Genomic DNA, 24789 nt, shown 5'->3' with positions numbered 1-24789 from the left:
CACCACAGAACATTTAAAAGGTTAAATTCAGGGGGTGCAATTTAAAGAACTTTTGGTTTTTACTACAAGTGCATGGTGATGAAGAATACTGTAACATCTAGGACAATTTAATGTCATATCCTTGATTCATGCTAAGGCCCTGGCACTTTTACCCAGCATTGCTTTTGCATTATTGATAAAAAAACGCCAACACAATGAATGAGGCAAATTGTTCTGAAAGTGGTTTTGACCTTGTGTTCCCTTGAAAGGGCTTCTGAGGACCCCAGAAGTCTGTGGATCACACGTGGAGACCTAGTGATCTATAGATAAATCCTGTAAGCCTGAGGGTGAAGAGAGGGGCCTTTATACTGGATACGTGTGTGTAATATCTCGGAGAGGCTGTGCTCCAGATCGTTAATCCCATTGAAACTCTGTGGAAAGCATTGGAAGGAGATGTATTACTAAATTCTCACTTTTTGTGTTTTGATTTTGTTGTTGTTAAGATCTATCCTCAGGAGAGACACAGCATAAGAGTCCCTGAATCTGGAGAACATTATGAACTGCATCTTTTGCACTACCTTCAAGAAAACCTTGGATCGCGTATTGCTGCTCTGAAAGTGATATAATTTTGACCTGTGTAGAACTCTGGTATACACTGGCCGTTGAACCGAATGAGGAGGTTTAATCGATAGAAAACATGGAATTGATCATCACATTTTGGTACCTGCCACATTAACATCTACTTCTGAAAGTATATTTGATGCCATGCGGGCATCTACAGCTTGTGGATATTAATCTAATCCCTTAACCACACACACAAAATTGAATGCCACACTCTAAAGGACCCAGCAATACCATGAGAATTACTGAAAGAAATAAGACATTAGCGCCATGTATCCATACTACCTTATTTTCACTTCTTAATAGCATTATAAACCTCATGGACTTAGTGTATTTTTACAGTATACTTCTGAGTTTGTTAAACTATGATGATATTAGTGATTGGTTTGGTTCAATTCCAGAAACTCTGACTAGTTACAGATTTGATAGCACTTAAATGTAATTGAATAGCTTATGCTTCATTGCTTGGGGTGTATCCAGCATGTTATGAACTAATCACTATTAAACCTATGACTTAACCAGTCATTAATGATTTTTCAAGGGTAATTTAGTGGCCTCCTAAAGACACTTATTTTGTTTCATTCAAGCTCTGACCATTTAGTCAATTTCAGCTGTATCTAGTATAAATAGTTCTCTCTGATGATATGACAGAGTGGGTTTTTCCTTTCCTACAAAGGCAAGTAACTGTACATGTAGCATGGTTTAATTAGTCTTACAATATTAATAATTACAGGCAGGAAAATTTTAATCAAATGGTTAGAGCTTAAATATTTGCAGGCAATTTCTTCTCCTTTAAGAAAAGGGAAAAGTACGCATTTACTTGTACTCTTCGGAAAATTTAGTGGTGCCAGTTTCCATTGGGTATTTCCTTATTGAAATGTTCCAGAGTTTTAGGGTGATGGAAGGAAAAGTGGTAGGGTGGGAGATACCAGGGTGTGGAGAATGACAGGGAGATGAAAAGGAGAGGGTCTGTTTAAGAACTAAGTAGAAGTAAAGTTTGACCAAATATCCTCATGAAAAAGTTTGGGGGTGAAATTTAAACTGCTAGGACGTTAGTAAAGGAAACCAGAATGAAGAAATCACTGTCTTGCCAACACAGTGACAGACTAACATTATTCAGGGAGGAAAAGTTCCTTAGTTACTTTTCTAATTCTCATTTTTTGTTATTTTCATCTTAATTTTGGTAACCTTATAAATTTAAACTTTCTTTATCCTTTTTAAATTATTTGAGCATAATTTAGATTTTGTGAACTTAAAGAGGTATCTAGACCACCTCTTCACCATAAACTGATCCCTGGCAAGCCATGGCTCTATTTTTAAGTGTTCAAAGCCTCTAAGCAATTTCTTGAATGGCCATGACATTTTTCTGGTTTAGCCCTAGCACTCAACTGTTCAAGGAGCTCATAATGTCATCTTAGAGTCTTGGGGTGTTACTGGGTCACATTGCTAGCACAGAGAAGGCGTCTGTGAGTTTGACCCTTTTTATCACAAGCCTCAGTGTTTGGAAAGTTGTTACCAATACTTTTAAACAATGGTCTAAGAAAAATTGCTTTTTTTCTTTTTCACCACTACAGAGAGAGTAGATTTCTCCTACAGAGAAGCACAGCCTCCAATAGTAAGGGTGATGATATACATCAGAGGTGAATTCATCATTGAGGGCCAGGTGGGAGGTGAGGGAGGTCTAGAAATGGCAGGGTGACCTGGTGGTTCTGTCCTTGGGAAGGGGATTGGGTTTTGCTGTTTGTGTATTTATACTGTATCATAGGTACCACACTTTTTCTTATTATCTGTGTATGTATTGATTTTCTTGTTTATGATATTTTCCCATGCCAAGGTTTGTTTATATTTTTTTCAATGTTAAATTAAATTGATTTGGGTAATTTTTCTTCCCAAGAAAGTATTTTCCCCCTTGATTTAAGTATATATCTGACTATCGTAGGTGATTTTTGTTTGTGAGCTGGTTGGCCTCCAGGGATCTTTCTTCATATGATATGCAAAATGGAAATGGTATACAGTGGCTTTTAGACATCTATTCATTTGAAACCTCTTACCCGTTAATGCTGTTTCTTCAAAATGGCCTCCCTCATTTTACCAAAACAAACCTTAGAGAACCTCGTGTACTCTTGAATTCACCAGTGTTTTCCTTCTGCATCTTGCCTGTCCTTTCTTCATATCACAAGGAATACCTCTGTTATAATTCCCAGTTCATTAAATGCCATTCTCCTTCTATGGGGGAAAAATATGTGACTGAATTCACATGCAGAAAGACAGTTTGAGCTTCATTTTAAAAACTGATGTGGAAAACATCATAGTCAATTCAGGCAATCAGTAGAAATCTCACTAAAACTCTTTGTACCCTGTCTACAAATAACATCTTAAAAGGCTAAGAGTATATAAAAGCAACACTTTTGGTAAGAGCCAAAAAGCACTCAGTTAAACATCAAATGGGGTGGTTTTTGCAGGCTTGATAAATAGATACGCTTGAGCAACCATCAACAGGTATAGTTGCTTATGCAGTATTGAGCAGTGGGACTCAATCTAAGATTCGTCTGGGATGCTTATTACTAAAGGAAATGTAGTCTTGAACTTACTCTTAGAAGTTTGGATTTGGTTGATTGGGTGGAGACCAGGAATCTGCAGTTCTAACAGCCTTTCCAAGGTGATTCTAAAGTTGTTTGTGGGCTACTCTCACAAAGTCCTTCGTAGAGCATGAAATTGGATTGAGAAAATAAAAGGTGATTTTTACACTGGACTGATTTACAAACACCTAAAGCAATAGCCAGTATAGCTGCTCATCTGTGATCACTGTTGGGCTTTTCTCACTCTGAAGGAAGCAGAAGGTATCATGGGACTATGTATCCTCCATGTCTGGAGATTCATTTTGGAATGAAAGCTGTTCCTTCAATACTGTTCCTGGCTCATTTCAAAAGCCTCATATGAGAGGTTGAAGTCACAATGCATGCATTACTTTTTAAAAGAATGAGATCTAGATACTGATGCTTACTTTTTTTACTACTTGTTTTATTCCTTACAGAAAGTGTATCCCACCTGTAACAATTCTCTCTAGGTGGAATGATTCCTGTAAGATTTTTCATTATTATAGAATCTTAAATTTTTCAAGCTATTATATCTTTGATATAATCTAATGTTCTTGTTGGTTAGAGGAGGAAGCTACATATAGAGAGAGGAGAAAATATAGCCATGGCCATGTAGCCAGTTAGTGTTCAGTTGGTACTAGATTCTATCCAGATGTCCTGACTCATGGTAGTTAAATGATATGTAGAAAAGGCAAATTTTTAAAGAAGTATTTATTAATATATTCCTATAAAACATTTTAAAAATAACATAAAATGGTTAATTTTTCCATTCTAAAGTAAATGCTAAGCATGCTTATTAATGAAGCAGTACTTCTAATTAGTATATGACATTCTGAAGTTAATTAAAACTGTTACACTAAATGTGTCTTCCTAGTAGTGGGGGATTTGGGATATAGAATAGAGTGCTTGCATAAGCCTGGGAGCCTAACTTAGAGCTATTTGAAATAAGAAAAGACACATGGCTATATCTAAACTAAGATTTTAAGGTGAGTGTCCATTCCCAGCAGACATGAAGGTATAAGGAAACTCCCCTGACTCCTGCTTTCCTAACCTTACCCAGCCTCACCCACCCATCTTACGGCCTACAAGTATGGAGACATGTTAGTGCAAGGTGCTGGCTCCTGCTTTTCTCATTTTGTCAAGAGACAGTTCTAGGTAATCATTTCAGAAGTCCCTCACAGAGAGAAAAAAGTAATATTTGTATGTTTATTTTTGAATAACCCAAATACAATTTTACGTTGTATTCAGCACAATTGGAGTTCAGGTCTTTAATTTTAGAACATAAAGTGCCTGCTGTTTTAAGCATTGACTTGTATAAAAAGAATTGCATGTCTCATTCCAGTAAGTTAATGGGTTTTCTCATTTTCAGCTACATGGCTTTTAATCATGTAAAGTGAAACATTAGTTTTGTTGCATTTTATTACAGGTTCTTTGTTGCAATAAAGATGCTGCTAAAATTAATTGATGTAAATGTTCCTTCCCTCCTATTTGTACAATCTCCCCTTGATTAGTGGTAACTGGAGTGATAAATACACATAAACAAGGTCATGTGCTTGCCACGGAAAAGGGGAGACTGCAGAGTGATTACATGGGGTTTCTAGTATAAACACTAGCCACCAACGCATCCAGACCGATGGGGAGGTGTGCAGGGAACTCTTCTGTGCCTGCAAGTGGTTCCCAACAGCCAACAGTTTGCACCGCGGCGGGAGGTAGTGCCTGGAGCCAGTGATTAGCGAGTCCTTCTAAGCAGCTGGCGGTTTCTCAGGGATGTCACTTGGAGTTTCCAGATAGTGGTCTCTGCATGCTCCCGGGAAATTGCAAGGAAGTTCAGTGTAATACTTTTTTCAGAGGTTTCTTTGACAATTCTCTGGTGTGTTGAAGCTGTATTGGAGATGGGGAGAGAGAAGCAGATGAACCCCTCTAAAACTAGTAAACTTGGGGTTTGTCTGATAATCCTTCCAGAGCAGGCACTTAATCTGGATTCTCTAAGCCTCAGCAGTGGAATGCAAAATATTGCATGAATGAGTGGAAGTGCATTCTGGGGAGAAAAGCTTTGGCTTTATCAGATTCTTGAAGGATGATCCCCCCCCAAAAAAAATTTTTTTTAAAGATTCTATGTAAAAAAATAATAATAAATATTTTATGTATTCATGAGAGACAAAGAGAGGCAGAGACACAGGCAGAGGGAGAAGCAGGCTTCATGCAGGGAGCCTGACGCGGGACTCAATTCCAGGTCTCCAGGATCATGCCCTGGGCTAAAGGCGGCACTAAACCACTGAGCCACCCGGGCTGCCCTTTTTTATTATTTTTAATGCCCCTTTTATTTAAGTAAACTCTGCCCCCAACGTAAGGCTCTAACTCAAAACCCCAAGATCAAGAGTTGTGTGGTCTACCGACAGCCAGTCAGGCACCCCAGGGTCTTAAATCTTTATTTTGTGTACAGAAATGATTAAAGATGATCTTTGGATACCTCGATGGCTCCGTTGGTTGAACATCTGACTGGATTTCAGCTCAGGTCGTGATCTCAGGGTCTCTGGGTGGAGCCCACACTCAGTGGAGAGTCTGCTTCTCTCTCTCTCCCTTCCTCTCCCTCTGCCGCTCCCCCTGTTGTCTCTCCCTTACAAATAAATGAAAAATAAATTTTAAAGATCTTTAAACAGGGCAGTGCTATAGACGAGTGCTTCCTAGCATTTTCACCTCATGACACACACGGTATTTGTATGGCCCTCTGGGATACACTGAAGGCGCACTAGGTTACCTGTTGGCAGCAGGGAGTGACCAGTGAGCACCCCTCCCCCCGCCCCCGGCTCCATATATCCCATTTACGGCATTATGGGGGAAACAGACTACCTTGGTCTCTTTTTTTTCATCCCTTAAGCTTATTTTTTTAATCACTACATCCAAAGCAGGGCTCAAACTCATGACCCCAAGATCAAGAGTCACATGCTCTTCTGTTGGAACCAGCCAGGTGCCCCTTCCTTGGTGTCTTTAACTCAGCCTAGATCTGTTGCTAACCAAAAATCAGGTTTTTGGGGTGCCTGGCTGGCTCAGTGTGTGTGACTCTAGATCTCAGATTTGTGAGTTTGAGCCACATGATGGATGTAGAAATTACTTAAAACCTTTCAAAATTTAAAAAAAAAAAAAAAAGCTTTCAACCTGGCCATAAGCATCTTGCAAATACTGTGCTGGAGGTGCAGGCATCCCAGTGGCTCTAGGGCTCCTATATACCAGAGTCCTGCCAGGCCTGTGCTATGGCCGTGAAGCCAGTAGACTTCTCTTTGGCCTAAACTCTCTCAATGGTTGAGGAAACAGTGATTGATCCCTTGGTGCTTTAGGGAGAACAGAGGTGAAACAACTGAAGTATGAAAATCCCATGATTGTAATTTTATTTGGGGCTTGGAATGGTTTCAGGAACTACCAGGATTTAAACGTTCGTCAGCCTAGTTCTGTCCACAGCTCTGGTGCCCTGCGCTTGCTCCCCTGGAAGAGGTTCAGCGCCCACTGAACTGGATTAGATGAGCCTCAGCTCTGACTCAGCTGAGTTGTTGAGTTTGCTGTGTGTTCCTTACTGAAAGATACTCTCTCTAAATGGGCTCCCAGACCTGAGTCCTTGAAATAGAAGTGTGGAGAGGGCAGCCCAGGTGGCTCAGCCATTTAGCACCGCCTTCGGCCCAGGGTGTGATCCTGGAGACCCGGGATCGAGTCCCACCTTGGGCTCCCTGCATGGAGCCTGCTTCTCCCTCTGCCACTCTTGCGTTCTCTCTGTCCATGTTTCTCATGAATAAATAAAATCTTTTTTAAAAAGTGTGGAGAAATAATTCTCCAGTTCCAAGACTCTTCCCCAGCTCCCAGCCCCAAGCTCCTGCTGTCTTCACCCTGCCGAAGTGGTGTAGTTGATTTTAACATTCTAGGTGATAATTCTCTGCAGGAAGGTCCTCTGGCCATGTAGGTTCTAGAAACCACACTGCTCTGTAGAATGACCTCTCCATGTTAGCTGGGTTTCTGGGCATATATGTGGTCATATTTGCATCCCTCAGCATGCATGTAAATGCTACCATGTGTAGTTCAATTGGGTGCTTTAGGGAGTGTTGCCTCACCAGTTAATTATTTTGCGTTGTCTCAACTATCCATTCCTCCTCGTGGCTATTACTGCCCTTCCTGCCACAGTCTAGGACCTGTAAGGTCATGGTGGGTAGCTCTCGAACTAGCCTGGGTTGGAAGCGAAGATTAAGAATTCCAACTGAGGGGCACCTGGGTGGTGCAGTTGGCTAAGCATACAACTCTTGGTTTGGGCTCAGGTTGTGATCTCAGGGTGGTGAGATCCAGCCCAGCTTCAGGCTCTGTGCTCATCACGGATTCTGCTGAATAGTTTTTCTCTCCCTCTCCCTCTGCTCCTCCACCTCCCTCTCTAAAATAAATAAATCTTTAGGAAAAAAAAAAAAATCCAAGTGACTTTGGGATGCCTGGGTGGCTCAGTTAAGCATCAGACTTTTGATCTTGGTGCAGATCCTTTTTTTTTTTTTTTTAAGATTTTAGTTATTTATTCATGAGAGACACAGAGAAGCAGAGACACAGGCAGAGGGTGAAGCAGGCTCCATGCAGGGAGTCTGATGTGGGACTCATGCCCGGGGCCGAAGGTAGACGCTCAACCGCTGAGCCACCCAGGCATCCCTTAGCTCAGGTCTTGATCTCAGGGTTGTTAAGTTCAGGTCCCACACTGGGCTCCATGCTGGGCGTGGAGCCTACTTTAAATTTTTTTTTTTTTTTTTTTTTTTATGATAGGCACACAGTGAGAGAGAGAGAGAGGCAGAGACACAGGCAGAGGGAGAAGCAGGCTCCATGCACCGGGAGCCTGACGTGGGATTCGATCCTGGGTCTCCAGGATCGCGCCCTGGGCCAAAGGCAGGCGCCAAACCGCTGCGCCACCCAGGGATCCCTAAAATTTTTTTTTTAATTTAAAAATTTAAAAGGGCAACCCGGGTGGCTCAGCGGTTTAGGGCCGCCTTCAGTCCAGCGCCTGATCTTTTTAAAAAAGATTTTATTTATTTATTCATGAGAGACAGAGAGAGAGAGAGACAAAGACACAGGCAGAGGGAGAAGCAGGATGGCAGGAAGCCTGATGTGGGACTGGATCCCCGGTCTCCAGGATCACGCCCTGGGCTGAAGGCAGTGCTAAACCGCTGAACCACCCGGGCGTCCCTAAAAAATTTTTTTAAACCATCTGGATGGTTTAGTCACTTAAGCATCTGCCTTCAGCTCAGATCTCAGGTCATGATCCCAGGATCCTGGGATGGAGTCCCTTGTCAGGCTCCCTCCTCAGCGGGAGTCTGCTTCTCCCTCTCCCTCTGCAGCTCCCCCCACTTGTTCTCTCTCTCTCAAATAAGTAAATAAAATCTTTTTTAAAAGTTCCTAACAACTCCAAAGAAGCTGCTCTCAACTTTCATTCAGCAAATGCACAGTAACAATCATGTGCCAGGCCTTTGGTAGGCCACAAAAAAACGGAGGAAGAGGACACAGCCCTTGTCCTTAGTAGGTTCTCAGGACCAACTCAACTCCTGCCTCCCTAACACACCCAGCAGGACACTGCCACTTTCTTAAATGAACTTTATGTTTTCACATTCCTGCTCTGGTCCCTAATCAAATCCAAGGCCCTAGGATACCTGACCTTTCCTGGCTTTCCCTCACCTAGGCTCTTCAGTCACCACAAGCATCCTGAGGTATTCCTCTTTCAATTAATAGAACATATACTTTGAGGTCAGACCTAGCTTCCTCTAAGCATCCTACAGAGCTTATGGGAATTTCCCCAAGTGGGATGGCAAAATGATAACAGCATTGGCTTTGGATCCTGGCTTCCACCCTTGCCTTTGCTACTTGCTAGCTTTATGGACTTGGGCATGTTTACATAACATTCTGACCCTCCGTTTCCTTAAATATGAAACAGGAATAATACCAGAAACCTCAACAGATTGTTGTAAGGATTAAATTTGTTTACTGCACTATAAAGTACTTGGTGCCTAGTGTGCAATAAACGTGCTCAGTAAAGCTTATCTCAGATTTAACACTTAATTTTACACCATTCTGTTTGTTTCTCAAGTTAGATAACAGACCCTGAGAGTCGGCACTGTATTTAAACTTGGCAAGTTCTCCCCATCATACAATCACACCAGAAAGGCTTCTTAGATACTTGAGTATCAAACAAATTTTTTTAAAGATTTATTTATTTAAAAAATAATAATAAAAATTTTAAAAAGATTTATTTATTTACTTATTTATTTTTATTTATATGAGAGAGTGTGAGCAGGGGAGGGGCAGAGGGAGAGGGGGAGAGAGAATCCTAAGTCATCTCCTCTGCTGAGCGAGAAGAGCCACGCAGGTGGGGTTTGATCTAACAACCCTGAGATCAGGAACTGAGCCAAAACCAAGAGTCAAATGCTTACCCAACTGAGCCACCCAGGAGCCCCTCAAATAATTTTCAAATGAATATATTTTTTAAAAGATTTTATTTATTTATGAGAGGCAGAGACACAGGCAGAGGGAGAAGCAGGCTCCCTGCAGGGAGCCTGACGTGGGACTTGATCCCAGGACCCCAGGATCACGCCCTGAGCCAAAGGCAGACACCCAACCCCTGAGCCACCCAGGCCTCCCTCAAATGAATATTTTGACCTTGCTATTTAGGCTCCTAAGCATCCATCTACCAATTCACTAATAGGACTGCCCCCAAAACACCCCAAATTTTCCCTAAGTTAAGCTTCTAGGACCTCTTCTTTGAAATGTCATTGGATAAAAAAAAAAAAAAAAAAAAAAAAAAGAAATGTCATTGGAATTTTTATTCTTTGTCCCCTACCCATGCTTTAGGCCTGGAGGAGTGTGCTTCTTAGCCTAGTGGCTAAAATTTTTTAAAATATTTTATTCATTTAAAATATTTTATTCATTTATTCATGAGACACACAGAGAGAGGCAGAGACATAGGCAGAGGGAGAAGCAGGCTCTAGGCAGGAAGCCTGATGTGGGACTCGATCCTGGGACTCCAGGATCAGGCCCTGGGCTGAAGGTGGCCCTAAACCGCTGAGCCACCCGGGCTGCCCTTTTAAATTTTTAAATTAAAATGTTTTTAAGTAGGCTCCACACCCAGCATGGGCTGAGTCCCAGAGAAGATTGCAAAGCCATACAGCAGTCAAGTGGCAGAGCTGATATCCAAAGTCAGGCTGAGAAAACTCCCTGAGGTACCAGCAGGTAAGGTGACTCCCTCAAAGTCACAAGATTCGCTGGGAGCTGGACAGAGACACTGGAATACAATCTCTAGGGCTTCTCCTAAATTTCCTAAAATCTAAGATGTTAACCATTTGTAAGATCCTGATACCAGAAATATAAAAATGTGAATAGGATTGTATTTTTTAAAACATCTTATTTATTTATTCATGAGAGACACAGATTGAGAGAGAGGCAGAGACACAGGCAGAGCCAGAAGCAGGCTCCATGCAGAGAGCCCGACGTGGGACTCGATCCCCAGTCTCCAGGATCAGGCCCTGGGCTGAAGGCAGCGCTAAACCGCTGAGCCACCAGGGCTGCCTGGATTGTATTTTAGAATCAAGGAAATATGGTATTTGCCTGAAATCTGAGTTCCTTCAGGGACTGAGCTCATGCTGAGAAAGCATGTACTGGGTGGATCTTGGATATAAATCTCCTTGAACTTGCCCAGAGAAAGAAGGGGGAGCATGGGAAAGACTGGAGAATTTGGAACCTGATAGACTTGGGGTTCAAGTCTAACAGTTGTGATCTTGAGTAAGCCCTTTGCTTCTCTAATCTTGGGCAAAGTGGGGTTCTAATACCTCCTTCACGGGTTGAGGTAAGCCAAAGTGCCAAGCGCAGGCGTGGCATGGGATGGGGGCCTGGAGGTGGTTTCTGAAGCTGATATTAGTGCTCCTGCCACTAGCCTGGACCCCACCCCTCCAAAGAGTGCAGGGCTGCCAATGGGAGCAGTTCTCTCCAGACCTGAGTTGTCAGGCCCGAGCCCTGGGGAGAAGGTAGATGCTGGGTGGGGAGAGGAACGGGACTCAGCCCCAAGGATCTGGGATGTGAGGAAGGAGAGTGGGTACAGAAGCCTGCCATCAGGGTGACTAGACTCTGCCTTGGTCTCAGATATTTCCCGCCTGCCTGCCCCCATGGCTGCTCATCCAGGATTGCACATTACTAGGATGCAGGGTAAGGCCCTTGGAGGGAGACCATGTTTTGTTTTGTTTTGTTTTAAAGATTCTATTTTTTCTTTTTTTTTTTTTTTTTTTTTTTTTTTTTTTAAATTTATTTATGATAGGCACACAGTGAGAGAGAGAGAGGCAGAGACACAGGCAGAGGGAGAAGCAGGCTCCATGCACCGGGAGCCCGATGTGGGATTCGATCCCGGGTCTCCAGGATCGCGCCCTGGGCCAAAGGCAGGCGCCAAACCGCTGCGCCACCCAGGGATCCCCAGATTCTATTTTTTCATGAGAGACACAGAGAGAGAGAGGCAGAGACACAGGCAGAGAGAGAAGCAGGCCCATGCAGGGAGCTCGATGTGGGACTCGGTCCCCGGACCCCAGGGTCACGCCCTGAGCCAAAGGCAGACGCCCAACCACTGAGCCACCCCGGCGTCCCAAGGCGTCAGGTTTTACCTGTGAGCAGATGACACATTGCCCTCTGAGTACCAACTGCTACCATCTATAATGGTGAGCGTCCCACCACTTACAGGGTATTTCCTCATGACAATGTCTTGTTCAGTTTGATCTCCTAAGCTAGGAGACATCAGTTAGGTATGAGTATTATTCCCCCCTCCTCACCCCCGTGGCTTCCCCACCCCGCTCCCCCCAGAAAGAAATTAAAGGTCAGAGAGTTGTATGGCTCTCCCAAGGTCACAGTGCAGAAGTGGAATGCTAATTCTAGCTTCGCTGGTTCCATTAGCAAACAACATGAATTGAACAGCTGCCACGGGCCTGGCTCCTGCTGAGGGATCCAGGGATCTGAGGATGTTCAGAGGAGCCAGACCCATTCTCTGTTCTCAAAAGATTCTGAATCCAGAAGTGGAGATGGCCATGTAAACAAAAGCGGGTGAGCACAAAGAAATAATGCCGAGTGCTGTGCGAGCTCCCAGGAGGCAGCGCAGGACAGCAGTTAGGAGTGGCCTTTGATCTATCCTGACTCCCACTGAATCACGTCCTGCTGTGTGACCTTGAGCAAGTTACTTAACCTCTCTGTACTTCCGCTTCCTCTTTTATAACCTAGAACTAATGATGGTACGACTTGATGGAGTTGCTACAAGCTCTGATACGAGAAAATGCACGCCAAGCCCCTGGTATCTGGCACGCAGCACTCAACAAACTTGGGCTATTATTTTTTTCTGGAAGGCTGCACAAAGGAGGTTGCATTTGGATTAGGTCTTAAGGAAAGTTTCCCCAGGTGGGAGGAAGTCATTGCAGGCAAAGAGAAGACTTTACACACAGGTGTGAAGGGATAAAGCAGGAGGGTGGGGGACATAGTGGGCACACAGGGAGGTGGGCACCTGAGTGTGACAATGAAAGGAACAGGCAGGAAGGCTAGAGATGGAGTGTGACAGGTCTTGAATAATGAGTGCTAAGAGGGCTCTGCATCTACCCCTAGCTCCTCCGCGTGCTTCATTTCCACAGGCTCAGTATGTCTGAGAGACCACAGGAGAGGGCGGGTCACTGGGTAGACATGCTTTGATGGGGAACATGAAGAGCAAAGAGGTTACTGAGCAGGACGGGCCTGGGGACAAGGCCCTGGCCCCCAGAGGCTGTGGGTGGACACAGTCTCCAGCAGGAGGGGGTGCAGCTTCCAAAGAGGGGTTGATGGGGCGCCTGGCTGGTTCTTTCAGTAGAGCATGCAACTCTTGATCTCGGGGTTATGAGTTCAAGCCCCACATTGAGCATAGAACCTACTTTTTTTTTAAAATGTATTTATTCATGAGAGACACAAAGAGAGGCAGAGGGAGAAGCAGACTCCATGCGGGGAGCCTGATGTGGGACTCGATTCCAGGACCCCAGGATCACACCCTGGGCTGAAGGCAGATGCTCAACCACTGAGCCACCCAGGCATCCCGTGGCATAAAGCCTACTTAAAGGAAAAGGGGGTGAGGTGGAAAATGTGACCTGTGTCACCTACCTTTCAGTTCTGCTGAAGGCAGTGTGCCCATCCTGCCATGCTCAGCATGTGCAGCTGCAGCAGAGCATCCAGAGCCCCTGGGAGAGAGCAGATCTCAGCCCCATGATGCCAGATGTGCAGGGGTTTCCATAAAAGGGTACCAGGAAGGAGTCCTCTGAATCCCAGGCTTGCTGGGGCAGGCTGGCCTTGAGCAGAGGTGGGTGTTGAGGAGCAGTGGTTCCCAGCTGTCGAGTGCAGCAAGGCAGTGATGGGAATGGGGCAGTGGATCAGTGTTTGCCTGGATCGCTGAGGAGGAAGGATGATTCAGGATAGGAGGGCATCTCGCCGAACCATACAGAGAATTGTGTCACCTTTTTCTTTCTTCTTTTTTTTTTTTAACATTTACTTTTATCCCAATTTCACAGGGACATAGCTTATAGAGTCAAGTTCTAAACCACCTCTCTAAATAAAATGTATGTGGGGATCCCTGGGTGGCTCAGCGGTTTAGTGCCTACCTTTGGCCCAGGGCGTGATCCTGGAGTCTTGCGATCAAGTCCCACATCGGGCTCCCTGCATGGAGCCTGCTTCTCCCTCTGCCTGTGTCTCTGCCTCTCTCTCTCTGCATCTCTCATGAATAAATAAATATAATCTTTTTTTAAAAAGTATGTAATGTTACTGATTTTTTTTCAGTTTTTATACATTATTTATTGGCATTTCCACTATGAAAGCTTAGAATGTAACTGTTTTCCTTTCCATTTTCACCAAACACACATTTCCTATCCCCCTCATCTTTTCAGTATAGTTCTATTGTAATTTTACTTAGACCAATATTCAGTGCTTACATGTATAATAACTGTGTAAATGTATTCAGATGTGAGTCATGTAATAAACTTTGAATCATTTTCATTCATGCAGAACTTTATCTCGTTAATAATTATCTCTCTCTTTTTTTAGATTTTTTTTTTTTTTTTATTCATGAGAGACACAGAGAGGTAGAGATATAGGCAAAGGGAGAAGCAGGCTCCCTATAGGGAGCCTGATGCGGGACTCTATTGCAGGACCCCAGGATCCCGACCTGAGCCAAAGGCAGACAGACGTTCAACCACTTAGCCACCCAGATGCCCCAATTACTATCTTTTTTAAAAATTTTTTTAAGATTTATTTATTTATTCATGATAGACATAGAGAGAGAGAGAGAGGCAGAGACACAGGAGGAGGGAGAAGCAGGCTCCATGCCGGGAGCTCGATGTGGGACTCGATCCCGGGACTCCAGGATCAGGCCCTGGACCAAAGGCAGGTGCCAATCCGCTAAGCCACCCAGGGATCCCCCTTTTTTAAAAATTTTTAAAAAATATTTTATTTATTTATTCATGAGAGCCACAGAGAGAGAGGTAGAGACAAAGGCAGAGGGAGAAGTAGGCTCCCTGGAGGGAGCCTGATGCAGGACTCAATCAGGGCACCTGGGATCACACCCTGAGCCAAAGGCAGATGCTCAACCATTGAGCCACCCAGGCATCCTGTATCTCTTTTAAATATATATATTTATTACTAATTCAATCCCAAACTTGTCAACTTTTCCATTGATTTTTCTGTTTTGTTTCATTGGCAGTATGTCTGTTGTTTTCGGCAATACATTTTCATTGCTGATATACAACATTTCAGATATTTAATGAATTAAAGAGGTTTAGATTGCCTAGTCTGAGAAGAGAGCCATCATTTGTCATGTCGGTTCTTTAGGCAAATGTGATCTGATTCCCAGGTAATTGTTTTATAAATGTACCATAGGCATGATCACCTGTATCATGCCTGTTTCTGCCTTCAGGGAGCTTTGCAGTGTCATCTGAGGCATGAGACTGAGACAAACTAATTATGTAAATAAGGAAATCCCCATATGAGGCAGAAATAATACAGTGCCTATTGAGTGGTACAGACAAATGGGTGAGGCCTGCCTGGGTGGTCACCTTGAAGGAATGAGACTTGAGTCTTAAGGGATTGTTTTGTTTTAAAGATTTATTTATTTATTCATGAGAGACACGGAGAGAGAGAGGCAGAGACTTAGGCAGAGGGAGAAACAGGCTCCTTGCAGGGAGCCTGACGTGGGACTCAATCCCGGATCCTGGGATCACGCCCTGAGCCAAAGGCAGACGCTCACTGCTGAGCCACCCAGGGATCCCCAAGACTTATCTCTTTTAAAGAGAGAGAGAGAGAGAGAAAAAGGGCATGTGTGAATTGCGGGGGGCGGGGGGGGGGGGAGGGAGAGAATCTTTAAGCAGACTCCCTGCTAAGCACATAGCTGGAGGTGGGGCTTAATGTCAGGACCTAAAGATCATGATCTGAGCAGAAACCAAGAGTTGGAAGCTTAACTGACTGCCCTACCCAGGCACTCCTAAAGATTTTATTTTTTAAGTAATCTCTATGCCCAACATGAGACTCAAATTCACAACCCTGAGATCAAGCATCAAATGCTCTACTAAGCCAACCAGTTGCCCCTAAACTGATGTTCTTTAAAACCCTCTTCCCCATTTAAGAAGTGATGCATGCTGATTTTAAAGTAATTGGAAAACAAAAAAAAGCATGACTTGTCAATGAACAAGATTATATATCAAATTTGGGGACCAAATGTACATTGAAATTTAACCATATGTTATAGGATCCAAAGAAGACAAAACTTGCTTTCATGTTATGATTACATATTGTGCTAAAATAAAAAGCTTTAGCATTTTTTACTTTTTTTTAAAGATTTTATTTATTTATTCATGAGAGACACAGATTGAGAGAGAGAGGCAGAGACACAGGCAGAGGAAGAAGCAGGCTTCATGCAGGAAGCCTGATGTGGGACTGGATCCCGGGTCTCCAGGATCACGCCCTGGGCTGAAGGCGGGCACTAAACCGCTAAGCCACCCATGGATTCCCACATTTTTTACTTTTGTATTTATTTCTGAAATGTGAACTAAAAGATTTTGGGATCTATTGGGAAGTACTTCTTTATAAATAACATTGTAGATACAATGGGTCTGCCTTTCTGGTAAACAAAAAGCCAGATGAGATTGAATTATCATTAAATTTTATTTTTAAACATTGGCTTAGAATATTAGTACTAATGACTTTTTTTTAAGATTTTATTTATTTATTCATGAGAGAGACACAGAGAGAGGCAGAGACATAGGCAAAGGGAGAAACAGGCTCCCTGTGGGAAGCCTGATGCAGGATCAAAACCTGAGCCAAAGGCAGTTGCTCAACCACTGAGGCCCCCAGGTGCCCCAGACTAATGACTTTTTAATTAAAAAACTATATTATTCTTTTCCAATGAGGATCAACTTGAGGCAAATTTGCAAAATTATCATTCCTCAGCATCAGGTTTTTGTAGTATAGCTAACAATGCTCTTCCTACTTCCTCATGGTCCAATATGGCTATAAGTTGAACAATATATAAATAACTAAGATTAACAACAATTTAACCTCTTTCAGGGTACATGGAAAAAAAACCCAAAACCATGACAATGGCTAATGATGTTCACCTGAGCATGCTCATTAGCTATCTGTGGTCATCCACTCATGAGCACCCCATACATCATTGGAGGCATTCCATGTCACTATTTGAAAGGGGAATATAATACAATATTTATTGATTGAAAAAGAAATTAAGATGGGTACCATATTCACTTTTAATGGTGTGAACTCTTTGGAACTCCTCCTGAAATGTGCATCAGACCCCAGCCCTCTTATTTTTCTCAATGATGAAGGTGAGGCCCAGAGAGAGAAAGGAAGTTGTGCAAAGTCATAAACAAGTAGCAGGACAAGGACCGTGGCTCTCACTCCTTACGCTGGATTTGGCCATCCTGAGCTTGTTACATTTCATATCTACTCCCTACCATGGCCTGTGTGCTGAAATATGAATACAGAGAAGTTAACTGGGTTTTTTGCATGTAGCTTACGGATTTAGTGATACTCTATATAGTGACACCTTGTTCATTTACTCATTCGTTCAATGGACGGTTGAATCATCAACTGCTCACTAGGGAGCAGTACATGGCCTGCCCCCATCTAACCCCAGCCCTCTTGTTTGGCTTTATCTTCCACCCTGCCGTCCTGCCCAGTTCATACCTCCCATATTCTACTTACACTGGTTCAGGTATTTATTTCCTCCAGAAGCCTTTCCTTCTCCCCCCTGGGTCCAGCCTCGATGCCCCTCCTTCCTATATCCCATCACAGCCTATACCACACAGTATTAGAGTTGCCTGCCTACCCGTCTGTCTCCCTTATGGCGCTAGGCTAAGCACCATGCACGCAAGTATCTTGTTCACCACTATGCTTCTAGGGCCCAGAGCAGGGGCTGACCTGTAAGGGGTGGTCCATGGATATCTGTGCAGTTAACTATTGGATCTGCCATTTCCTGTGCTCTCAGACCACTGGGCTTCCACAGAGCGTGTTTCTCCACTCACTGTCAGTTCTACCTTCCTTAAATTGTCAAGACCCAGGTCAAACATCTGCAACAATCAATAGTTCTGTGAAGCCTTCTTTCTCACCCACTCCCCCTCCCCCTTGCACACACACACACACACACACACACACCACATTCCCTCCTCTTTTCCCCATTCTCCCTACCATCCCATGTCACTCAGAACACTACTGTCCCTGGGGGCAGTGACTTGTATCTTTTACCTTGGTCCCTTGGCACCTACACAGTGCCAGGGACTGGTCTAGCTGCTTAGAATTCAGCAGGGAACCTAGCAGACCAAAATCCCTGTCCTCACGAAGTCCTCGCTCTGTTGAGTGGACAGACTATGAATAAAATAAGTAAAATGTAGAGCATGTTAGAAAGAATGGGCACGTTGTGAGGACAGGAGGGGTGGGGGAGGCAGAGTTCCAGACTGAACTAGGTGGGTAAAGGCCTAGAGGATGGAAGGAGGGAGTTGGCCACTGGAAGACTTCTCATCATTAAAAGGCTCTGGCTTTCAGGGTGCATGGGTAGCTCAGTCGATTGAGCATCTGACTCTTGATTTTGGCTCAGGTCATGATCTCAGGGTCATGGGATCGAGCCCTGCAAGGCAAGTCCTCAGTCTGCTGGAGATTCTCTCTCTCTCTTTCCCTCTCCCTCTGCCCCTCCCCCTGCTTGTGCTTACACTCTCTCTCTAATAAATAAACACAGTTTGTTTGCCTTTTGCTCTGAAATGGAAGGTATTGGTGGGTTTTGAGCAGACAGGTGACATGATCTTGTGCACATCTTAACAGGATGACTTGTGCTGTACTGGGAAGAGACTGAAGGGCACAAGACAGAGAAAAGGAGATCTACAAGGGGACTCCTGCAATGACCCAGATGAGAGGTGATAGTACTTAGATCAGCTGGTAGCAGGAAGGATGGCACTGCTAGGACCTGAGAAGGAGACCATGGGAGGCACCATTTTAACAGGGAAGATCGGGACTCCGTTTTGGACATATCACATTGAGATGCCTATTAGAAAGCCAATGGAAATACCGAGCAGGTGGCAGGATGTATAAGTCTGGGGTTTAGGGGAGATGATCCAGACTGAAAGTATGTATTTGGGCATCTTCAGCATAAAGATGTCATTTAAGCTCTTTTCCTCCCTGGCTGCCTGAAGTTCGGCCGTCATCACGAACCACACAGTAACAATCTGGACAAGGAAGTTCGTGACCAACAGAGTACTTCAGCAGAAACAAATAGTCATTGATGTTCCTCACCCTGGAAAGGCAGAAATTCGGGAAAAAACTAGCCAAAATGTACAAGACCACGCCAGATGTCATCTTCGTATTTGGATTCAGAACCTGTTTTGGTGGTGGCAAGACACCTGGCTTTGGCATGATTTACGATCCCTTGGATTACACAAAGAAAACTGAACCCAAACCTCAATGTCCAAGACATGACCTGTATGCAAAGAAAAAGATATCAAAAACACCCCAAAAGAATGCAAGAATAGAATGCAGAAAGTCGGGGAGACTAGATGAACCCGTGTTGGTGCTGGCAAAAGTGAGCTGGAGATTGGACAACAGAAGGATTAAAGATTCTGCAGTGACTTTTTCTGTGGTATGGTGCAGATTTTTCTTTTCTTTTCTTTTCCTTTCTTTTTTTTTTTTTTTGGAAGGATTGTATTTATTTATTCATGAGAGACACACACAGAGAGAGAGAGGCAGAGTCACAGGCAGAGAGAGTAGCAGGCTCCATGCAGGAAGCCCGATGTGGGACTCAGTGCCGGGGCTCCAGGATCACGCCCTGGGCTGAAGGCAGGCGCTAAACCGCTGAGCCACCAGGGCCTTCCTGGTGCAGATATTTCATGAGAGAATAGAACTTTATTTATTTATTTATTTATTTATTTATTTATTTATTTATAGAATAGAACTTAAAAAAAAAATGTCATTTAAAGCCTTAGTGGCCACATGAGATCACTAAAAGAAGCAAGTGGATGCTTGGGATGCTCACCCAAGTCAAGTGCTACTGATGGGCCTGACAATGAATATACAGTCAGACTCTGTTAGATCTGCAAAGGACAGGTGATCACTAGGAATAACTAGCAACAGGGACCCTGGGTGGCTCAGTGGTTGAGCATCTGCCTTCAGCTCAGGGCATGATCCTGGAATCTCAGAAGGGAGTCCCACATCAGGCTCTCTGCATGGAACCTCTTCTCTTCCCTCTGCCTATGTCTCTGCCTCTCTCTCTCTCTCTGTGTGTCTCTCAAAAATAAATAAACAAAATCTTTCTTTAAAAAAAAAAAAAGGATAACTAGCAACAAATGGGTAAGACACCTACCAGGTACACAGACAAAATGACTAAGCCATGGGAACATCGGAGGCCTAAGGAATGAAAAATTATGACATCTTGGGCTTGGAAGAGAACTTATATATAGGTCATTTAATCTGAGCTCCTCTCCCTATCCTAGCCTGAGGTCAAATCCCTACTTTTAGAACAAGAAACATTTGTGCAGATATTGGGAAAGCCAGTCTGGCCAAGGGCAGGAAAGGCATCATTGAAGAAATGAGTGGGAAATGACCTTCGGAGTCTGAAAACCAGGGTTGGGATCCTGTATCTGCCGCTCCCTGGCCTCATGTCCTTAGGGGAGTCACTTCACCTCCTCCACCCTCAGGTTCCCCGTGTGTACAATGGGCGCAATCCAACTTTCCTTGCCCCTCGCCGGGTCGTGGAAGGTCTAAGCGCGGTGGGGCTTGGGGCAGGGCTTGCTCGCCTGGCTTGAGGGCTGCAGGAGCGAGAGGAGGAGGCCAGGAGACGCCTGCAGCTTGGGCTGGCCGCGGAGATGGGGATGCGGAGGGTGCCGTCCTGTCCCCAGCGAGCTTCCCGCTGCCGCCGGGGGAGCGGCTTCCCGGGATCTGGGCCGGGATCTGGGCCGGGGTCTGGGCCGGGGCGCCCTGGGCTCGCGCGGCAAGGCGGGCCCGCGGGACAGGGACCCTGACTCTGCCTCCGCTGAGCCTGGAACCGGGAGGGAGGAGACCCTGGGGCAGCGACAGGGAAGAGAAACGGACGCCCCGAGGCGGAAAGAGACGCCGGGACCGGGAGTCCAAGAGACCCACGGGGCCCGGGGCGGGCGGGGGCGCGGGGCGCGGGGCGCGGGGGTCCCCGGAGGGCCCGGCGGCCGCACTCGCCCGGCGCCCCCGCCCGCCCCGGCCGCTCGCCCAAGATGGCGATGGAGGGGCGGGCGAGGCGGCGGCAGCCCCGGCCCCCGCGCCGGCCCCCGCTCGGGCCCGGGCCCCCGAGGCCGCGCCCCCGCCCGCGGCGCCGCGCCTCCCCGGGCCACTGACGCCCGGCGCGCCCTCCCCCGGCGGCGGCGGCCGAGGCGCGGGGCGGCGGCGGCGGCGGCGGCGGCCGGGCGGGCGGGCCCCATGGCGCGGGGGGACGCCGGCCGCGGCGGCGGGCTCGTGGCGCTGACCCTGTGCCTGCTGGCGGCGCGCGGTAAGGGGGCGGCGGCGGCGGCGGCGGCGGCGGGGCGGGCGGTGCGGGCCGGTGCGGGCGGGGCGGGGCGGGCGTGCGGCGGGGTCCCGGGGGGCCGGCCCCGGGGTCCGCGAGCTGCGGCGGGGCCGGGCCGGGCCGGGCCGGGGCGGGGACGGGGGGGGCGCGGACTCGGCCGCGGCGGGGGCGGCCCTGGTGTGCGGAGCGGGAGCCTGAGCGCGCGGAGCGGGGCCGGGGCTCGTGCGGGCCGAGTGTCCGCAGTGCGTGTCGCGGCCGCGGGCGGGGGCTGCGGCTCGGGGTCGCCCGCGCGGGTGCCGGGCTTGAGAGTGTGCGTGTGCGTGTGTGTGTGTGCGCGTCGGCACCTCCATTGGTGTCGGGATCGTGTGTGATTGTGTTTATGGGGCTGAGCTAAATATTTGGCCTTGGCTTCTGGGGAGTGTCCTTGCCCGGGGGTCGCGGTGACACCACACTCAACTTTGCCCGGTGGGTGTGGCCCCCGGGGCGGGGGGTGGTCACCGGCGCGCCCCCAGCCCGGGGCTCGGAGGGCCGGGGGGAGGGGGCAGGAAACCAGTTGCTTCCGTGGACTCGTCCTGCCCTCGCCCTCGCCCTCGCCCTCGCGCTGGGACGCGTGTCGCTGCCGCCCCCGCCGGGGGCAGGTCGGGGAAGCGCTGACCGGGCCCGCGGGGCCTCCTCGCAGCGCCCCCGCCCCCGCTCAGGGCCGCGTGGGGGGTAGGACCGGCGTCCGGTCCGGAGAAGGAGCTGGGCTGAGGTGCTCGGCGCCCAGTGCTCGGCGCCCAGTGCTCGGCGCCCAGTGCTCGGCGCCCGGGGCTCGGTCCCCCAGCGCAGCGCCCGGCCCTCCCCGCTGTGCGCGTCGGGGCCCGGCCCTCGGGGAAGGTGGGTGGCAGGGCTGGGGCGGGGGATGGGCTGCCCGCTTTGTTCGCCTAGTTCTTGCCTTCGCTGCCGAGGGGGGAGCTGAGGATGTGTCCGGGGCGAGCCGGGGAGGGACTTGGAGGTGGGGGTGGGGAGGGGGATTTCTCTCCAGCTGCTGCGGCTTTCCAGAGAGACGGAGCCAGGCCACGTGGGAGGGAGGCAGGGACGGCGGAGCGGGGAAGGAGCCTCCTCCGGCCAGCCCCAGGCCCATCTCCAGGAAACCCGAAGAGCGGGTGGGAAAGTGCGGGCCAAAGCTCGGACCCCCTCAATCCGGACAAAGACACGCCCCTCTCCTGCCCGCATTTGGGACGCGGGAATTGTCAGGTGGAGGGGGCGGGGAAGTGCAGGAGAGGCCCCAGTCCTCCCCGAGCTCCGGGGATTAAGGAATGGTTGTGCCTGCTACCCTCTTAGGCTCTTCCAAGAGCTCCAGGGACGGGCTCGGGGTCACCCAGCCTAGCGGGGTGAGGGCGGGGAACCCGGCTCTGTCATTATGCTTTACGGGTGGGGCCTCCTGCAGGGGGCTCGGTTTGCGTGGGCGACCTGGTCTCTCCCTGCTCTCCAGGGGCAGGGCCCCCGCAGGGTCCCTGGCAGCCAGTGTGCAAGGCTAAAGCAGGGAGGCTCCTGGCCCTCAGTCCCCCAAAGCCTAACAGGCCTTGAGACAGCCCTGTAGAGTTCTCATGGGCCATCCTGATCTGGACCAAGGTCACTTATTCATTCATTCATTCAACAAATATTTACTGAGCACCCTTTTTAATTAGCATGTGCCTGGTGCCTGGAATATAGTAAATAAGGAGACAGACCTTGTCTCTGGTGCAGACCTTGCAGTCTGATGTGGGGAGGGGGGAGTCTGACAGGTGATCAGGAAAGGTCAGGAAAGGCATCCTGCAGGAAGTGACAAATAATAGAGCCCAATGCAGAGGGTCAGTTAGCCCCGTAGAAGGCCAGTGATGATGGGCAACGTTTTTCAAAGTGAACTGACGTATGGGCACTCGGAGGTGACTTCGTTTAGGCCACTGAATGAAGCTAATTCCGCTGGAGTTTAGAGCACAGGGGTGAGAGTAGAGGAGGTTGGAGGGGGATGGGACAGGGGCCAAGAAGTGTAGAGAGAAGGCTGAAGGGGGGGAGGGGGGGGCTGGGCTCTTGAAGGTCTTTATAAGTCCCACTGAGCTTTCTAGCCTGAAAGCCCCCAGTGAGCCCTTGGCAAGTTTTTTTTTTTTTTTTTTTTTTTCCTTGGCAAGTTTTAAGATCAGCTTTGCATCAGCTCACCACAGCCAGCAGCCAGCGTGGAGAACCGGTTGGGCTGGAGGCAGGATGCTCCAGCTTCTTGGGAGGCTGTTGTAGTATTCCAGAAAAGAGGATGGTGGCAACAAGTGTGTAGTGGCCATTGGTGTGGCCAGGGTAGCTGGTTTCTAGAGATATTTAGTAAGTAGAATCAGTAGGATCTGAGGATAGGCTGAGTTTGCAGGGAGGAGGGAGGAGAAGGTACAGAATAATAGACACTTCAGCAACCTCAGCACGGGAGAATGCAGGGCATCCCCCAACACTGCTCCGGCCAGGGATTGGGAACTGGGGAGACTTATAGGAATGGGATTCCTGTTTGGGGGTGGCGGTAGAATGCGGAGTGCTGGTTTCATCAGTGCAAGAAGTGGGGATCTTACCTCCACCGAACCAGAATTTAGGGTAGGTCAGTAGCAGGAAGGCTCCAAGAACATCAGAGCTGCTTCCTCCTCACCAGGAAACTCCCTCAACCCCAACCTCTCTCCAGCCCAGAGACTCAGAAGCCCACCTCCCTTCAGTTGGGGTCAACCAAGTTTCTCTTAATAGTGACTCTTATCCAGAAGTTACCTAAATCTTCACTGATTTTTTTAGGTACTTTCATGGCCCAGTTCATCATGGGTTATGTGTAAATTAGCAGTTCTTTTTTTTCTCCTAAAGGTATTTCTTTCAAGTTAAGCTATCTCACAATTAGAGTGTCTTCGAATGTCAGCACTGAAGAAATAATTTTTTGAATTTTTATTTAAAGTCTAGTTAATTAACATATATGGTAAATTTGGTTACAGATGTAGAATTTAGTGATTCATCACTTATATATAACACTCAGGGACACCTGGGTGGCTCCATGGTTGGGCATCTGCCTTCGGCTCAAAAATGTGATCCCGGAGTTCTGGGATCAAGTCCCACATCGGACTCCTGCATGGAGCCTGCTTCTCCCTCGGCTTATGTCTGCCTCTCTCTGTGTCTCTCATGAATAAATAAATAAAATCTTAAAAATAAATAAATAAATAAATAATGTAATGTCCTTCACCCACTTAGCCCATCCCCCATCCAGCTCCCTAGGAGTAATTTTAGCATGGACCCATTTTCCAGATGAGAAAACTGAGTGACTTTGCAAAGTTGCATGGATAGGGACTGAGCTGGGGCTGGAACTAGTCTCTTGGTTCTGGGAGCCATACTTTCCCTGAGTCTGGTATACAAATACCCAAGTTCAGTCTCTCTGCTCCCCCTTCCCCTCACATAAGAATTTCCCAACTTTGGGCTTGGCCTCCCTCCTTTGGTGTGTCTTGAGTCTGGGCTCTGGAATTCACCCTTCTCTACTCCTCCCCACCCCTAACTCCT

At 47.3% G+C, this 24789-nt stretch overlaps 2 protein-coding genes and 2 long non-coding RNA genes across 9 annotated transcripts in view; 2 read left to right on the top strand and 2 right to left on the bottom strand.

The window, feature by feature from the left end:
* The window catches only part of DPP8 (dipeptidyl peptidase 8), an 81421-nt gene extending 62057 nt beyond the window's left edge, over window positions 1–19364 (top strand). For 3 of the 4 annotated variants that reach the window (XM_049104031.1, XM_025472448.3, XM_025472447.3), the window contains exon 21: window positions 483–4658. In XM_049104031.1, the coding sequence (XP_048959988.1) occupies window positions 483–605 (123 nt within the window). In that variant the 3' untranslated portion in view covers window positions 606–4658. Of the gene's footprint in view, window positions 1–482; window positions 4659–18560 lie in introns of those variants that run through there. The other variant, XM_049104030.1, reaches the window with a different exon arrangement.
* Window positions 3064–13602, bottom strand: LOC118352853 (uncharacterized). Its single transcript, XR_007407240.1, has 3 exons — window positions 13350–13602; window positions 5668–5814; window positions 3064–5078 (listed from the first exon to the last, which is right to left on the bottom strand). It is a non-coding gene; the product is annotated as an uncharacterized LOC118352853 (long non-coding RNA).
* On the bottom strand, window positions 15984–18612 carry LOC112675739 (uncharacterized). Its single transcript, XR_003146038.3, has 3 exons — window positions 17991–18612; window positions 17667–17815; window positions 15984–17213 (listed from the first exon to the last, which is right to left on the bottom strand). It is a non-coding gene; the product is annotated as an uncharacterized LOC112675739 (long non-coding RNA).
* Window positions 19365–21135: 1771 nt separating the features above from the next.
* IGDCC4 (immunoglobulin superfamily DCC subclass member 4) overlaps window positions 21136–24789 on the top strand; it is a 40201-nt gene continuing 36547 nt past the window's right edge. For all 3 annotated transcript variants that reach the window (XM_049104083.1, XM_049104082.1, XM_025472450.3), the window contains exon 1: window positions 21136–21246. In XM_049104083.1, the coding sequence (XP_048960040.1) occupies window positions 21177–21246 (70 nt within the window). In that variant the 5' untranslated portion in view covers window positions 21136–21176. The remainder of the gene's footprint in view (window positions 21247–24789) is intronic.

This window comes from Canis lupus, chromosome 30 (assembly GCF_003254725.2).
Source record: "Canis lupus dingo isolate Sandy chromosome 30, ASM325472v2, whole genome shotgun sequence".
Classification (NCBI taxonomy): domain Eukaryota; kingdom Metazoa; phylum Chordata; class Mammalia; order Carnivora; family Canidae; genus Canis; species Canis lupus.
The sequence above is the reverse complement of the archived record's forward strand: the minus strand, read 5'-3'. Positions and strand labels throughout refer to the sequence as shown.